Source organism: Acytostelium subglobosum (assembly GCF_000787575.1).
Source record: "Acytostelium subglobosum LB1 DNA, scaffold: scaffold8, whole genome shotgun sequence".
Taxonomy (NCBI): domain Eukaryota; phylum Evosea; class Eumycetozoa; order Acytosteliales; family Acytosteliaceae; genus Acytostelium; species Acytostelium subglobosum.
The window spans coordinates 548,284-565,328 of NW_012236525.1; the positions used below are offsets into that span (position 1 = coordinate 548,284).

The 17,045-nt window shown below is 44.1% G+C and overlaps 8 protein-coding genes across 8 annotated transcripts; 6 read left to right on the top strand and 2 right to left on the bottom strand.

Annotated features, from left to right (window-relative positions):
- Positions 1 to 6: 6 nt before the first annotated feature.
- SAMD00019534_046120 (hypothetical protein) lies at positions 7 to 3,528 on the top strand (the record flags this gene model as incomplete). The annotated part of the gene is made up of 7 exons (XM_012900102.1): positions 7 to 391; positions 460 to 1,064; positions 1,143 to 1,233; positions 1,325 to 1,611; positions 1,676 to 1,830; positions 1,888 to 2,544; positions 2,622 to 3,528. 7 exons carry the CDS (start codon positions 7 to 9, stop codon positions 3,526 to 3,528), a joined length of 3,087 nt encoding a protein of 1,028 aa, XP_012755556.1.
- Positions 3,529 to 4,662: 1,134 nt separating this feature from the next.
- SAMD00019534_046130 (hypothetical protein) lies at positions 4,663 to 6,486 on the top strand (the record flags this gene model as incomplete). The annotated part of the gene is made up of 1 exon (XM_012900103.1): positions 4,663 to 6,486. One exon carries the CDS (start codon positions 4,663 to 4,665, stop codon positions 6,484 to 6,486), a length of 1,824 nt encoding a protein of 607 aa, XP_012755557.1.
- Positions 6,487 to 6,882: 396 nt separating this feature from the next.
- SAMD00019534_046140 (hypothetical protein) lies at positions 6,883 to 7,927 on the top strand (the record flags this gene model as incomplete). The annotated part of the gene is made up of 2 exons (XM_012900104.1): positions 6,883 to 7,033; positions 7,101 to 7,927. The coding sequence occupies 2 exons, from the start codon at positions 6,883 to 6,885 to the stop codon at positions 7,925 to 7,927; spliced, it is 978 nt and encodes a 325-aa protein (XP_012755558.1).
- A 281-nt stretch (positions 7,928 to 8,208) lies between these two features.
- SAMD00019534_046150 (hypothetical protein) lies at positions 8,209 to 9,233 on the top strand (the record flags this gene model as incomplete). Its single annotated transcript, XM_012900105.1, has 2 exons — positions 8,209 to 8,993; positions 9,149 to 9,233. The coding sequence occupies 2 exons, from the start codon at positions 8,209 to 8,211 to the stop codon at positions 9,231 to 9,233; spliced, it is 870 nt and encodes a 289-aa protein (XP_012755559.1).
- A 581-nt stretch (positions 9,234 to 9,814) lies between these two features.
- Positions 9,815 to 11,134, top strand: SAMD00019534_046160 (hypothetical protein; the record flags this gene model as incomplete). Its single annotated transcript, XM_012900106.1, has 2 exons — positions 9,815 to 10,939; positions 11,003 to 11,134. Coding segments are annotated over 2 exons (1,257 nt in total), but the record flags the coding sequence as incomplete, so codon positions are not given.
- A 117-nt stretch (positions 11,135 to 11,251) lies between these two features.
- Positions 11,252 to 11,918, bottom strand: SAMD00019534_046170 (hypothetical protein; the record flags this gene model as incomplete). Its single annotated transcript, XM_012900107.1, has 2 exons — positions 11,252 to 11,305; positions 11,379 to 11,918. Coding segments are annotated over 2 exons (594 nt in total), but the record flags the coding sequence as incomplete, so codon positions are not given.
- Positions 11,919 to 13,212: 1,294 nt separating this feature from the next.
- On the top strand, positions 13,213 to 15,750 carry SAMD00019534_046180 (hypothetical protein; the record flags this gene model as incomplete). The annotated part of the gene is made up of 1 exon (XM_012900108.1): positions 13,213 to 15,750. A coding segment is annotated over one exon (2,538 nt), but the record flags the coding sequence as incomplete, so codon positions are not given.
- A 93-nt stretch (positions 15,751 to 15,843) lies between these two features.
- SAMD00019534_046190 (hypothetical protein) lies at positions 15,844 to 16,966 on the bottom strand (the record flags this gene model as incomplete). The annotated part of the gene is made up of 2 exons (XM_012900109.1): positions 15,844 to 16,880; positions 16,960 to 16,966. Coding segments are annotated over 2 exons (1,044 nt in total), but the record flags the coding sequence as incomplete, so codon positions are not given.
- Positions 16,967 to 17,045: the final 79 nt, after the last annotated feature.

Sequence of the window (17,045 nt, forward strand, 5' to 3'; positions counted from 1 at the left end):
TTCCCAATGAACACTGGTCGAACAAGTAATGATAGAATCAACAACGATCTAAAGTTCAATGGTCGTCTAGTGGATATTGATGACGATGACTACAACATAAATGATAGCATCAACAACAACAACAATGACATCAATAATAACAACAACAATACAAAATACATTGACAGTGACAGCGATGATGATGACGATGATGAAGATGACGATGATGATGAAGATGATGGAAACAACAGTAGATCAAAGAGAAAGGTGTATACAGAGTCACTATCATCACTCTCATTGGAGTCACCGATCTATCACTTCCTCGAGATGTCTGACTCGTCATCCAATCACTCCAACCGAGGCTCCAGAGCAAACTCCGAAGTCAACTCCACTGTCAATCAGTTGTACCAAGGTAAGCCATGATCGATCGATCAATCAACTGAATGGCGGACATGACTGACACACATATACCAAACACAGACCTTCACAAAGAGTTCAATGTTGTAATATATAGAGATAGGATAGTATTATCCCCAACGAGGATACCTGACAAGACTGATCAGAATATGGAATGCTTGGTCATTGATAGACAGACATGTACTATTTCCACACAGCCATCATTCGATCAAATGTCCAGCTTGAGCAGCACCGAGCTGCCCAGCTTCATCAACAGCAACAACAACAACAACAACAGTGGCCCCGCCACAAACAGCTCGTCAGGATCCATCCCTTCACCAATCAATGTATCACCATCAATGTCAAAGATCACAGCGCACGGTATCGTGGGCTTTATCAATCTGCTCAGTGGACCATATCTGGTGTTGATCACCGCGCGCACACCAAGAGGCGAGCATCGTGGCAAGATGGTCTATGAGATTGAGTCCACTCACCTGTTGGCCATCGCCAACACATCAGAGTTGGGCGAGCATGAGAAGCGATTGGAGGCCACACACAAGCGATCACTCACCAGTCTCTTGCGCAACAACTTCTACTTCTCCTACGAGGCTGACATCTCCAACTCCTGTCAGCGTCTTTCCAAGCCACTCTATTACAAGCAAGACCGTCCCAACCATCTGTATGAGGTGGTAAGTATCCTTTGGAATGGATTGGACTGGATTGGAATAACGACTAATCAATCAATCATTTGTCACGCCACACTATAGTTTGATGAGCGATTCTATTGGAACAGGTTCATGCAACAACAACTGATCGATAAGAAGTTAACTAATTGGATATTGCCACTCATTAGAGGATGTATGTTATCGATTAATTGATTGAATGAATGATTGATCTGCATCCAAACACTGACACGCACAACACATCTCCCATGTGTTCCAACCCAAAGACTTTGAGTCTTACCAGTTCTTCTTGAATGGTGACCCATGCTTCTATACGTTGGTATCAAGGAGAAGCAAGTTCAGAGCTGGTACGAGATATAATACACGTGGATCAGATCAGTTTGGAAATGTAGCCAACTATGTGGAGACTGAGCAGATACTCAACATCACCAATCCCATGCGTCCAAGGACACTGGCATTCACACAGACCAGAGGCTCCATCCCCCTGGTTTGGGAGCAATCTGGTATAAGAATCAAGCCAGTGATCAAGATACATCCTGATCAATCAGTCAATGTATGTATCACAATCAACAGTCACTCAATCAATCACTAACTGCAATCAATTACACACTATGTAGCAATCATCATTCAATCTTCATTTCAAGGATCAGATCGATCTTTATGGACCTCAAACCATTGTAACACTACTAGACCAGAAGGGATCAGAGGCATATCTTGGCGACTCATACCTCCAGACATTGCAAGCTAGCGAGGAACATGCTCAGAATATTGAGTAAGTCCATCCTCTCATTCCTGGCTCAATCCATTCTAATCAATCAATCAATCATAGATACATTGCATTTGACTTCCATCACTTCTGCCAAGGCAACAGATTCGATAGAGTGGATATACTGGTGGACAACCTTGAGGAGAAGATAGAGAAGATTGGATACCTGGACAAGGACGCCACGGGATATAAGACCCAACAGCATGGTGGCATTCGTACCAATTGTTTGGACTGTCTGGACAGGACCAATTTGGTGCAGTGCATGATTGGAATCAAGGTGCTGAGCAACCAACTCAAACATCTTGGCTTTGACCTCAGCAGCAAGGAGTCACTGCCGCTGTTGAAGCAGGTCAAGTTGGCGTGGGCCGACAATGGCGATGCCGTCAGCTTCCAGTACGCCGGAACAAACGCGCTCAAGGGCGACTTCACCAGGACGGGCAAGCGCAACACCAAGGGCGTCTTTAAGGATGGCGTCAACTCACTGTCGCGCTACTACATCAACACATTCCTCGATCGGCTGCGACAAATATCGATTGACCTCTTCCTTGGCAACATCTCCGTGGAGTCCAATGCCAGCAACATCCTCGAGAACCAAAAGGAGTCCGATTGGGGTGAGTCCAGAATGAATGCCATCAACAACTGTGTCGATCACTTCCTCCACTGTGAGAAGGATGGTCAGCAAGGATTCGTCAATGCCTGGATAGTGATCAGTATCAACAAGTATGTTCAAACCAATCCAATCCAATCAATCAACCGCGCACCTCATAACTGACCAATGCAATCAACAACCATTATAGGAGGAATCAAGAGCAAGAGAGGATATTGCTGTTGACATTGACACACTTTGTGAGATGCAAGTACAACTTTAATGAGAACAAGATTGTGCATTACAAACAGATACCTGTTAGTTCGATTCGAAGGATACAGAGAGGCTCAATATTGACTGATGGTGGAAGGAAGGTGTCATATGGAATGAGAGTCTACTATGATAAGTCGGCATACAGGAAGTCCAAGAAGTCGGCGTCATCATCCTCGTCATCATCAATGAGCATGTCCACCACGACCACCACAGCCGATCCAAGTATCATCGATCAATCCATCAATCCATCTTCATCATCATCGTCATCATCCAACACCACTGCCAGCAGACCAATATCAATGAGCATCCCACTTCACCAACAACAACATGCCAATAGTATTGGCGACAGCCTTTCGCCAAACTCGCCACAGTTTGACAGTGGCAGCCCGACCAACAGCGGACTGGCCAGCGGCATGCTCAATCCAAGCGACGTGAAGGACTTCTTGTACCAGACGTACATCGTGCCCATACCCGAGGGCGAGACGATCGAGTTCTCCAAGGACGTCATTGCCGACATGGCCGAGGTCATCCGCGACACCGTCTTCACAGGAACGGGTTTTGCCAACTCGCAGCTGAGTCAATCGTTCATCGTGGAGGCGGACTTCAAGAGGAAGTCCACAACATTTGGTGCGGCATACAATGGTTTGAAGCTGGGCTTCTATTCAAAGTCCCCTACCGTGAGCAGCAAGGGATCACTCAGCCAGACAATCAGCATTGGCAACAAGCGACTGAACAGCAGTACGGACAGCACTGCGTCGCCACGCTTGGAAAGTGACAGTCCTGTAGCACCGAGCTCACTGTCCACGCCACTGGACATTCAACAGCAAGACTACACCAGAAGGTAAAGAGTTCTGGCTGGGTGGGCCTGGGCTGGCCCAATTTACAAGTTTGGCATTCCAAATAAACATCATCAATTAATTAATCAATCATTCAATCAAGCAATCAATCAACCAGAATCATTCAAACACTTAATTATTACTATCTATGGTTGTCATATGTGTGACAATGTATCAGTCCATCCATCCATCCATCCATCCAAAGCCAGCAAACCAGCCAAACAGTTAATTAAGTTACAGCATGGTCCATCACTTCTTGCTCTAACAGGATATCGTTAACGCCAGACATAGGCCTCACTCACTAAATCACATCACACTCCACTAACTCACACAAAATTGGAGTGGACAATCTGTCAATCGACTATTCCTATCCCAGCGTGCTCCCATAGGTTTTAATTTTATTCGTATGTGGGCTTTGTCTTTTGCGTGATCAACTTGGGTGATGGCGAACAATTTAAACAAATAAAAACTTATAAAAATGAAATAAAAACATCCATCCAACATTTTAAAAATACGTGATTGTATTTGCTGTGTCTGAGGTCACTCTTCCCCTCTCTCGGTGTGTGAGTGATGAGTGAGTGAGAAAGGTGAGAGGTGGTGAAGGACTGTATGTCTGCCTGTCTCTTTCCTAACTAATAGGCGGTACACTCATTCTCACTTCACTCTTTATTTACACTCATCCAATCAATCAATACATACATAATATAGATAAAAATACATTAAATACCATCTAGCCAGATATCTGGCCCATCATCATCTATAACTACTGCTGCTGCTATAGGTAGGTCTAAATTATACACACTTTTATAGTGCTTATATATATTATATTATATTATATATATAGTCAGTAACATAAGCACCCTTTGGGTCCTTGATGTACCCAACACCATCATCATTTAAACAAACACACATCATCTCATCGCTCGCTTACTAAATAAGCCTGGCGTGTGATCACCTTTGCAAACCCCACAACAACAACAACAACAACCCACTCGCCACAACAACAACAATAACACAACTTCTGGAATTTCCTGATCATAATCATATGACTGGCTTATTCATCAATCAGCAATTAATTAACATTAATATTTATTTAATCAATATAGTGATATAATATATAATTATAATTATTAATAGCCACTGATGCTCATGGAGGACAACATCATCTCCGGTGGCGGCGGCGTCGCCACCAGTGGCCCATCATCAACATCATCAACAACAACAACAACTACCACAACGCCACAATCACAATCACCAACAACAACGACAACAAAAAAGATAAGGATCATTGTAAGATATCAACAAGTGGAACAGTTCATCAGTTGGTATGGTACATCAATCCCAGCACAGACAATAGAGAATGCCATACGCACCGTATTCAATCTATCGGCCAACGCCAGACTGTTCCTCAAGGATGAGGACGATGATGTCGTGGCAATCGCGCCAACACTTCCACCTGGTGTAACATTCAATCTCTACGTAGTCAGTGAAGACATGAACAACTTTAACAACAACAATGGTCCCGCGCTGGGGTCTCAAGTTGTCCAGGCATCATCATCATTATCAACCAATAATGATCAATCAATCAAACAATCATTGATTGAGAATGATGTGACATCTGATGTTGCCGAACAAGTTGGAACAATATCAAACATTGTTGTGGCACAATCGGATAATGGAGCGTCCAGCGAGTCACGTCCAAGCTCAAACAAACGTGATCTTGAGACGGCCGATCAGTCTGTCGCCTCGACAGAGGACGACGACGAGGAGGCACGCAAGAAGAGGAGGAGAAGAAAGGCAATCGAGATTGATAGGAGCTTCAAGTGCTCGATGGCCAACTGCCAAAAGGTGTATGGCTCTGAGAATGCTCTCAAGATGCACATTAAATTGAAGCATCCAGAGTACCAGTACCTCATCCTGCAGCAACCCATCCCACTCCATCAGAAGCCTCCCTCAATAGTTGTCAACAACAAGATGTTGTCCAACAGCAACAACACTGCCTCTTCATCGACCTCTACATCCGGCAGCCCTTCTTCGTCCTCACCCAACTCGACCCCCACGTACCAAGTCCACTCATTCTCGGCCGCGGCGTCGACCAATCAGTCATCCACCCAGCAGCAGAATGGATATGCACCACGCATTGCCACCTCTCTGTTGGTCACTCCAAGGGTTGGAAGCACATCCTCGAACAATGAAGCGCATCATCATCAGCATCAATACTCGAGCCAGAGCCAGCCAACGTTCCACTCGTCCACCAACAAGGACATCTTCCTGGTGTCCAAGCAATCGACCACGCCCTCCCAAGCATTCGCTGGCAGCATCATCAAGCAGCAGCTGCTGAACAAGCAACACCAACACCAGCTTCATGAGCAATTCTTTGATATGCTCGGTAGCAGTGGAAGCAGCAGCGGTGGCAGCAGCAATGGAGGCAGCAAGACGCCATCACCAAAGGGTAGATCACCAGCGTCCTCGCCACCACCATCCTATTCATCTCCTTCGCCATCACCATCTGGCGTGATGGATCACCAAGAGAAGATGAACAAGGAGTATCTGTCATCTCTGTCGCGCCTCGGAGGTAGTCAGCAACAACAATTCTCAAACAACAACAGTAGCGGCAATAGTAGGAGGACAACCTTGCCACCTCCACATTACTACATGGACGGAGAGAAGGGAGAGCTGAGTAGTGGCATGCACAACAACAACAGTTTGCACAACATCAACCAACACTATGCCAGACTTCACCAGCTACCATCTTCCAACATTATCAACAACAACAACATGATGATGATGGGCAGCAGCAACAACAGTAGTCAGTATAGCAACAACGTTGGTAGCAATGCCAAGGGCCATCTCTCTTTTCTAGTGTCGGATACCAACGACACTCTTCTCTCCTCTTCTTCCAACAACTGTATCAAATCCAACCAGATGTCGTCGTCGTCGTCGCACTCTAACACTGCACAGCGCTAAGCAGACAACAAGTACTACACATGCACGCACTCTCTCTGGTTCAACCTAATAGTCGCTGATGATGAACAAGTTCATCTCACCTCCCAACCCTCCCTACTTCATCATCATTATTCACTGCCAACAAGGCCATCCTTCCTTCCCTATCTTTCCGTCAATATATAAATATTTATATTATCCGACAACATTCGTTTGTTATCTCTATCTTTATCTCTTTCTTGATTGAGTGACCTACTTTGAATGAAGTTGAATGAATGAACTTGTTTCGAAATGAATCCTTAGAATGAGGGTGGGTCAGGTGATGAAGCTCAAACACTCATTCATTTCAAAGACTATCTTTAGATTGAGTGATATGAATAATTGAAGAGATAGAGATATAGATAACATTATAAATACAACATGACAGATAAGAGAGTTGAAGTAGTAGATGACGATGAGGAAGAATATCAATTCATTCCATTCTCAAAGAGAGTTGATTGGAAAGATGTACAGCCTATCGAACAAGATGATGGTCCCAATCCAATCTGTCCCATAGCCTATAAGGAGGAATGTAGGTGTCACTACACTTGACGTTGATGATAATGATGAAGTGGATTACTCATACATACAAATATTAGTTAAGGAGAAGATGAACTACTTTAGAGCGATCATTAGATCACAGGAGAAGACAAAGCGCGTACTTGATTTGATTGAGGCAATCATTGAGGACAATCCTTCAAACTATACTGTTTGGTATTATCGTCGAGAGGTACTCGCCAAGATAGAGTTCGATATAGATGAGGAGTTTGACTTTGTAGGAACGATGGGAGAGGCCGATCCCAAGAACTATCAGATTTGGAATCACAGACGTTACTTGGTCGAGACGTACCACGACTGCACAAGAGAGCTGGAGTTTGTTGCCGAGCGTCTACACGACGACGCTAAGAACTACCACGCGTGGGCACACCGCCAATGGGTCATCCAGACGTTCAACCTGTGGGAGCAGGAGCTGCCCTTTGTCGAGTCGCTGCTCAAGCTTGACCATCGCAACAACTCAGCGTGGAACCAGAGATTCTTTGTCATTGAGCATCAGCACAAGCTGCCACTGCCAGCCGCCGTCATCGCCAAGGAGACGCAGTACGCACTCAGCTTCATCCGCATGAGTCCAAACAATGAGAGTCCCTGGAGCTACCTGCGAGGCCTGTTCAAAGGTCAATCATTGCTACAGAGTCCAGAGTTGATGGAGACACTGCTCGAGCTCAAGGGCAAATATATCGGATGTCCACACGTACTCTCGTTGCTGATCGATATGTACGAGGAGCAGAACACACGAGACAGTCTTACAGCGGCACTTGCCCTGTGCACATCGCTTCAGAATACCGTCGACCAAATTCATCACAACTACTGGCAGTATAAGCATGGCAAGCTAATGTCCAAGCAGTCCTCACTGGACATTAAGGTGTAAGAATAGTTAGTTAGGTTAGGTAGTTGATGTGTCACTCATCAATGAGTCGTCCATTCGTCCATCCAATCACTCGTCAATTATAATAAATATGTGTGCTTCGCGCACAAGGAACTGAGATGGCAACAACACTTATCTTGTTTGTTTATTCCATTCAATCATTCATTATATGCATAAGTATACGAATACTTGTTCATTCGTCATATTGTTTCAACAACCTCAACAACATCAACAACTACAAGTACTTGATGGTCAACCAAATAGTTAGATATCAATGCGAGTTGATGACCAACATCAAGGTTATAAACATTGTAGTTGAGTTACCTTTGACTCCATCAACATCAACTACGACTGCTGCTGGTCCTACTACACCTGGGTGGCTAAAGAATGACTTCACTTGTCAACCATATAGTCGTGCAAGGTCAAACGTTGGCCTACGCATGATGTTCAAACAGCCATTGTCAACAAAGACTAAGACAACAACAGTTGATATTGATATCAACTTGCCAATCAAACATGTATTGCCAGACATTCGTAATAACTATACATGCTTCTATCCGAATGATAAACGACCTCAATCAATATCAATAAGGATACCCTATTCATTCGCCATTGTTGATGATGACAATGAGAAAGACCCGTCCCATATGGACGACGACGAGTCTCGTCTTGCAAAGTTGGCCGAAGACCAAGCATCAATCATTCGAGATCATTTGGAAACTACTACAAGGACTGAAGCGTTTGCATCGTGCGTCCTTTGCAGACATCCCCTCGTTGCCAATATAAACAATGTCAAGTGTCTACCTTCGTCCAGTTGGACCGAGTTGGCCGATGTCTGGCTATGTGGATGCACTGGTGTCGCACAATTCAATGGATTGCCACATGACATTGGATCAATGCAAGATCAATGTCTTGTAGGTGACACCTTTATGTTGTTCAATATCAATAACATTGTCAATGGATCATTGCAGACCGATGAGATCAGTCATCCCCTGGTGGGTTCAACAACACCTATGCATCATCAACATATTGTACAATGCTCATGTTGTCAACATGAACTTGGAGTCAAGTATGTGGATCATATCAAGTTGGACAAACATCGAATTATCATTGATCCCATTCCAAATGCACTGGTAATGCATACCTTGGAGACGGCATTATCATCTCTACTTCTTTCAGAGTCACAATCAAACACAACATATCGATTCATACTTCAATCTCGAGAGACCCAACAATCAATGGCATGTCTAACACTTCAAACATGGGACTCTATGTTACTACAAGGTACCACCAGCAGTATCCACAGTGATATCAACAATAAGAATAATAATAATAATAACAAAGGTGAATGTAAGTAGTGAACTGGATTGGATAAATCATCATCCTCAAATTCCCATACTGATCAATCAAACAATTAATTAATCCAATCACATTGATAGTTATACCAATCAATAATGTAAAGTTTGGCCTTATTGTTGATAATGATATATCATCATTAGGAGATGTCACCAATTACATTAGACTGAATACAAATGATTGTCTTCAGGTCATCAATATCTTGAAAAGATCCAGCAGTAGTGCTCTATCCAGTATTCACAGACAAGATATATTTAAATCCCAAGTTGGATATCTACGGCGACTCTAAGTAGGAGAAGAGATTACAATATAACAAACTATCCAAGTTGGACATTGACATTGTGATCAATATGATTGATGCTTGCCAGAGCGTCACTTCTTTAATTTGATTCGATTAACCCAATTCAAGGATTGTGAAGGGGCAACACAAAACACAAGTTTGTATTTTTGGAGCCATCATAACTAGTTTATTATCTCTCGTCAACATACACATAACATATATTGATATAGATTTATATTTATAGAGAGATAGATATGGAAGATGAGGATGTTATAGTGTGCCCCGTGTGCTTACTCGGGTTTGATGTACACAATAAAACATTGCCTAGAGAACAATTGCCCCATCGATTAAAGTGCTCACATTGCTTCCATAAAGATTGTATCGAGATTTGGATAAGAACAAAGGGAACATGTCCAACATGTCAACAGCGATGTACGATTGATGATCTTCAATATGATCATCTAGTCACTGAGTTACTAAAGAAGTTGACAAAGTTATCTGTACAATCTACAACACCAACTACAACAACTACTACACCTACACCTACACCAACAACGACGACACAACAACAACATATAGTATTACCGACAACACATCAACAATCAATACCAAACATTCCAAGTACATTATACAGACCTCCACAACAATATATACCTCCAACATATCAACATCCACCTTTACAACATCAAAACCCTACATCAAGGATCAATGGCAGCGTTAACAACATGGTCAGCAACAGCAGCAGCTCGGTTGATCCACAGACACGAGTTTCAAAGCTCAATCAATCAATTGCACTCTACAGCAGCACTGTACCTCAATCAACCGCGGTCAATAGCAACAACAACAATGCAAGAGCGACAACAACAACCACGACGCCAACGACTACGGCATCTAAACAACCTCATATTCATGTGTTGAATAGGACCAACCCAGGCCAGGCGTATCCTGGCCACAAGGACTGGCGCTGCGACTACAGCATGAAGGGAACGGGCGCCAGCTACATGTACCATTGCGTCAAGTGCGGTAACTTTGACCTGTGCTCAGACTGCTGCCAGCGCAGTGGCACAGAGACCAACCCCCCAATCAATCCATTCGGACAGCTGGTCAAGCTGCCTCGTCTGCACTCGCACGAGCTCACTCTTATGCTGCCTCGCGACGTCTATGGCAACAATGCCGGATGTGACGTATGCAAGGCACAGATATCCAACTACGCCTATCACTGCACCACCTGTCGCAACTATGACATCTGTTCCAAGTGTTACAACAAGCAGTCCGATGTACAGACAATAATGCAGCCATTCATCTATCCTGATCAGATCACATGGGATCGCACAGGTCATGCCATCTACAAAAGATATTCAAGTCCTGTCGAAGTATACGTAAGTCCTTCATGCACTCAATCAATGAGACAACTCTAACATATTCATTCAATTTCAATGTAGGCTTCTCCGGCCTGGACTTGCGACGCTTGCCACAAGACCAAGGGCGTTGCGGATGGAATCTATCACTCTGAGCTCAACTTGGATGTTTGTCTTACATGTTACAAGGATAAGATGTCCTTGTTGTTTCCACATTAAATACTAAGTTAGTTCGTAAATAGCAGACAGACAGATAGACAGACAGGTAGACGATGTAGTATTTGTAGGTGTATGAACATATAATATATTATTCGCTTGTTATTATAATTTATTGACAGTAGCGTTGTTATCACTGGACGATCCAAGTCTTCTTCCACTGTTTGGTGACTGATGATTGATTGAGTACATGTTAGTGTCAACGTCCAATCATTCAATCAATCCATGTTACTTTGGTACTTACAAAACAGTTAACGTTTGGGGATGACCTTCTAAGGGTTGGCGAGCTGTAAACATGGTATGCTGGTGGACTGTACTCGGACTCCTTTGGTGAGGCGGGCTCTGGGATGGTAGGGATTGCCCTCTTCTCGGATATTGGAGAGGATTGATCTTTATCGGTAATGTTGGACGACGACATGGTGCTGTTGCCTCCATTGTACAGCGTGCCAATGTAGACAAGCAGTAAGAAGGACAACAGACCCATGGAGCCAAAGAGGATGGAGGCGGCCAGACTGACTGCCAGCACATACTTCAACTTGACATTGAATGAATATATAAAAGTGGAGGTCTCCAATGCATCCACGAGCAATCTGAGCGTGGGCACATCGGACTGGGAATTGGTGTTGTTGGTGTTGGTGGTGGTTGCGGGGTCGGACTGTGGCTGCATCAGTAGTTGTTGCTGCTGTTGCTGCGGTTGATTGTTATTATTGATCATATATGAAGTGCCATTGAATTGTTTGGTAACAATATCATTGACAATTGATCCATCAATTATTTTAACCATTCTTTTATATATATTTAATTACAAGATAATAATATTACAAGCAAACTGGAAACTATCGTTGGTGATTAGATATTGATGATGAAGATGGTGAGGTGTAATAGGTGTAATGTTACAGAGTTGTTACAAAGTTGACAACAAACAAACACGATAAATGTTATATAAATAATATATATATATATGTTATAGAATGTATCTAAGTGATTGTTTGTTTGTATGTATATTTGTAGTGATTGATTGATTGATGGATGAGTATAATCAATGATTGATTATAAAAGGTTTGGTGGTGGCTGACTGGTTGGCAGCAAGGAAGGAAGCAAGCAAGCACGCACACAGCTGAGAGTCTGATGGAACGAATGGATAGTGATTTAAGAACACACGAATGGCTGTTTTAATTACTTACTTTCGTTAAAGATAGACCCACGTATACCACTAATATATGATCGACCCCATCAGGCCCCATTACCCTCGTCCTACATATAAAGAGACAACACACTCACACCAACACTCACCACCAACACACACAAGATCGAGAGATCTCAACTTCGTTTGTCCAATAAAAAATCAACGACAACCATCATGATTGGGGGGTGGTATCCCACGAGGATTCCTCCGTGTTTAAAATGAAAGCCCCAACACTCTTACCCACAGACCTTGTCCAAGCATAATGGGTGGACCTTGGTGCACCATTGTAATAATGGGGGTGTCGTTTTTTCCAATGAATTGTCATACACCATTAAACGAGTCACCTCGTTGATTTCAAATAATGGTTGGTCCTTATTCTGGTACCCTCCCTCTCATGATGAGTGTGTGTGAGGCTAAAATACCTCAATTATGCTTGGTCGACACGACGATGCAAATCTTTTTGCAGCAAAGAAGAGAGAGAGAGGAGAGTTGACAAGTAATCCATTGTACTTTCCAAAGTATCCAAGACAATAACATCATTTCTTATAACGAACATTAAATGTTGATGCCATGCCATCCCATTCACTATTCTATATTAGTAAACTTGATCAGTTTGTGACTCGAATCTCTCTATCTGATGGACAGTTGGATATTTATATCGATGACTCAAGGTCAGAGTAAGAAAGACTGTTTGTTGTTGAGTTCCGACCGTTGGATCTACGATCTGAACAGATATTTGTTGTTGTTGTTGTAGTTGTAGTAGTTGTAGTGTTCATTCTTGAAAATGAATGAATGGATTAGTAAGAGTCATGGTTTTGTCAGTTGAAGTGTGCACTTCATTCGACTTCTTGTTCTTTCATTCATTCACCTCTCACACACTCACATTACGTGACACGACCAAATGGATGATAACGATGAATGGGTAGAGGCACCTGTTGGTGACAAGGAAGAGAAGCATAAGAAACATCGTCATCACAAGGATAAGAAGGACAAGAAAGACAAGAAGGACAAGAAGGACAAGAAGGACAAAAAGAAGAAATATGATGACAATGACCATTCAGACAATGATGATCATGAACAGAAGAAGAAGAAGAAACTAAGGACTGATGATACACCAACAACATCATCATCGACGACAACATCAGATGTAAAGCCAGTTGTTCAAAGGGAGGAATGGATGAGTATAGAGACTGAATCATGGTTGGCTGGATCAATGTCAAACAAGGATACGAGGAAACTGCAACAACAGAAGGAGAGAGAGGAACGTGATCAATTGGCTGATAAGTTGGCAAAGTCTGCTGGTCTACTGGATCCAAAGACTTATGATTCAGTACCATCGTCATTATCGTCGTCTACAAGCACATCAACTTCAACGTCGACATCAACTTCTTCAAGCTCCGCAACATCGTCGTCGTCTTCATACTTGGTTGGAGATGGAGGTGCCAGTTGGAGAGCAAGGAAGATACAAAGAGCACAGCAACAATCAGGTGACTCATCATCGTCATCACCTGTACTCACATCAATGAAGGAACGTGTTCAGGATATGGAGCAGCAACGAAAGACACATCATCATGGAGGTGGCAGTGGAGGTGGTCATCGTCAATCATCAGACAATCACTACTCCAGCAGGGATAGCAAGGATACTGCATCACCATCTTTCCAAATGAAGAAGCCAAGAGATGACTCAAACCTATTCTGGAGTCCAGGATCAACCAGAGAGAAGCTCAAGGACAAGCTGAGAGAGGATGATCGAAACAGAGATAGAGACAGAGGCAGAGATAGAGATGGCGAGCGAGATAGAGGTAGAGATGGTGATAAAGATAGAGATAGAGGTAGAGACGGTGATAGAGACAGAGACAGAGGCAGAGATGGTGACCGAGACAGAGACAGAGACAGAGATAGAGATAGAGATAGAGATAGAGATAGTAGAGATAGAGATAGAGATGATTCAAGATCACATCAAAAAGAGGACAAACCATCAATATCAGTTGTTAGAACTGAGCAGCCATCACTTAGCGAGCTATTCCCTCACTTGAAGTCAAACTCAAGCAATGATCAATCAAAGACAACATCTACATCATCCTCTTCATCATCGACAACGACATTATCAACGAACAACAACAACAGGTCCAATGAACAAAAGTCATCAGCACCAACAACGACAGCTAATGCCCATGCTGTGACAAATACAGGTGGTGGCGCAATGAGCCTTAACAAACTATCAGCAGAGTTAATGAAGGCCAAGCTAATGGGTGATAAGGCAAAGGTTGAGAGATTGCAGACTCAAATTGATGAGGTGAAGCGTACAGAGTCCAACAACAATCAGCAACCACCAGCACAACAGCCACAAGGACAACAACAACATACTTCAAATGATGACGGCCCTGTCAAGATATCAGGAATGGACCAATATGGACGAAAGATATTCATGAAGCATAACACAACATCATTGTCACAGCATAAGCAGGAACACTTTGAAAAGAATGGCGAGAGGACCAAGTACTATGACGACGATGATCAGGTGGACTTGGACACGATGGTGGCCAACGAGAGACGTGGCACCACCCAGAACATGGACTACGAGTTCCTCGACACCATATCCAAATCGACCAGATGGGCGACAGACGACCGCGATGACTTTGGACCAGAGATGCACGCCGGGCGAAACACATCCAAGAAGAGACAGGGCGAGCGTGATCAAAAGGACGTCGAGAAGTTCAAACAGCAGCTGGTCAGCGCAGACAAGAAGGTTAACTCGATCATGGATCGCTGCTGGCACTGTCCCAACTCTGCACAGTATCAGAAGCACATGACCATTGCCACAGGCCATCACATGTATCTGTCACTGCCCACCAGGAACATATTGGTCAATGGACACTGTCAGATCGTCCCCATCCAACACTCGCTGGCATGCTCATCAATCGACGAGGACGCCTGGACTGAGGTAAACAACTTCCGAAAGTGCCTCATACAGATGTACGCAGAGCAGGACAAGTTTGTCGTGTTCATGGAGACGGCAATGAAGTTCAAGCATCAGAATCATACGATAATCGAGTGCATACCGCTGTCAAGCAAGGACTTCTCGACGGCACCCGGATTCTTTAGGCAGTCTTTGATGGAGGCCGAGTCTGAGTGGTCCAATAACAGAATGATCGACCCCGTTGCCAAGGGCGGCCTGTCCAGCTGCGTGCCCGCCAACTTCCCCTACTTCTGGGTAGAGTATGGTTACAAACAGAGTGGCTGCGTGCATCCAATCGAGAAGGAGACAGCATTCCAGCGAGACTTTGGAAGGAGTGTGATTGCCGGTATGCTCGACCTGGACCTGGATGAAGTCCAATCAAGGAGGAAGAGCAGGTCCGATGAAGAGAGATACGCCAAGCAGTTCAAGACAATGTTTGATCCATATGACTGGACCAAACAGTTGGACGAGGAATGATTGAATAAACACTTATGCGCATATCAATATATATCTATCTATCTATACTTAGTTTATTAGTTGTGTCCTCTTCCACGCGATACCTTAGACGCTTCTCTTGTAAATCCTTCCAAGGAAGGTGGTGAACACTGCTTGAGGCAGGTCGTGCGACTGCTTGATGGCTTGGGTGAGCTCAGCGAACGACTTGTCCTCATACTGCTTGAATATCTTGGGGATTTCGATGTCGTTGAATATCTTCTTGACGACGGCTACGTCCTCGGGGTTGTCGCGACCATACACGGTCTTGAGCTGGGCAATCTGCTCGGGCGTACCATTCAGGATGGCCTGGCAAATGAGCCATGAGCATTTGTTCTCCTCAATGTCACGACCCACCTTGCCAATGACCTCGGGTGCGCCGTAGCAGTCCAAGTAGTCGTCCTGGATCTGGAAGTACTCGCCCATTGGCAACAAGATGTCCAAGGCTGACTCGAACGACTTCTTGTTGGTGATGCCCGCCAAGATCATGGCCAATGCGACTGGCAGGTAGAATGAGTAGTAGGCGGTCTTGTACTTGACGATCCTGTTGTAGGTGTCGAGCGTGAATGGGGTGAAGTCACCGCGGTTGGGCTGTGTGGTGAGGTCGAGCAGCTGGCCCAACTCGGTCTGCCATGTGGTGTCGTGAAAGAGATCCAAGAGATCGGCGTAGTATGGCTGCGACCTGAAGTACTTCCTGACAAAGATATAGATGCACGACTCGAGAATGAGCGAGTCGTTGATTGCAATGTTGCCAACGAGTGCGTTGGGGTCGCCGGACAGATGGTTCTTGGTGCGGTACCAGCATGGCTGGCCACGACGTGTAAGCGATTGGTCCATAATATCGTCGGCCACCAAGAAGAATGCCTGAAGCCACTCGACGCCCCATCCAAGAACGATAGCATTCTGAGTCTCTGTCTTTGTCAATGGTCTATTGAGCAACAACTGCAATGTGCTTGGTACGGTCAAACCACGGTTCATCTTTCCACCTGCGACCGAAGCATCAATCAAACGACTGATCCAATCTCTTGCCTGAGGTGGCATCTTCATTGTCGATGGATCCGACAGCACATCCTCCTTCAACATTGGAAGTGCATCCAAGAACTCTTGAGCTAAACGTACATAATCAATCAATCAATGATTAGTTAGTGATGTTTGTTGATGAGTGAGTGATTGTGATTGATCACTTACCAGACATGATTTATAGTACTAATTAGTTAGTTTGTATGTGTATATACTTTGTTGCAATAACAAATGACTTGGTTGTTTGTGCTGCT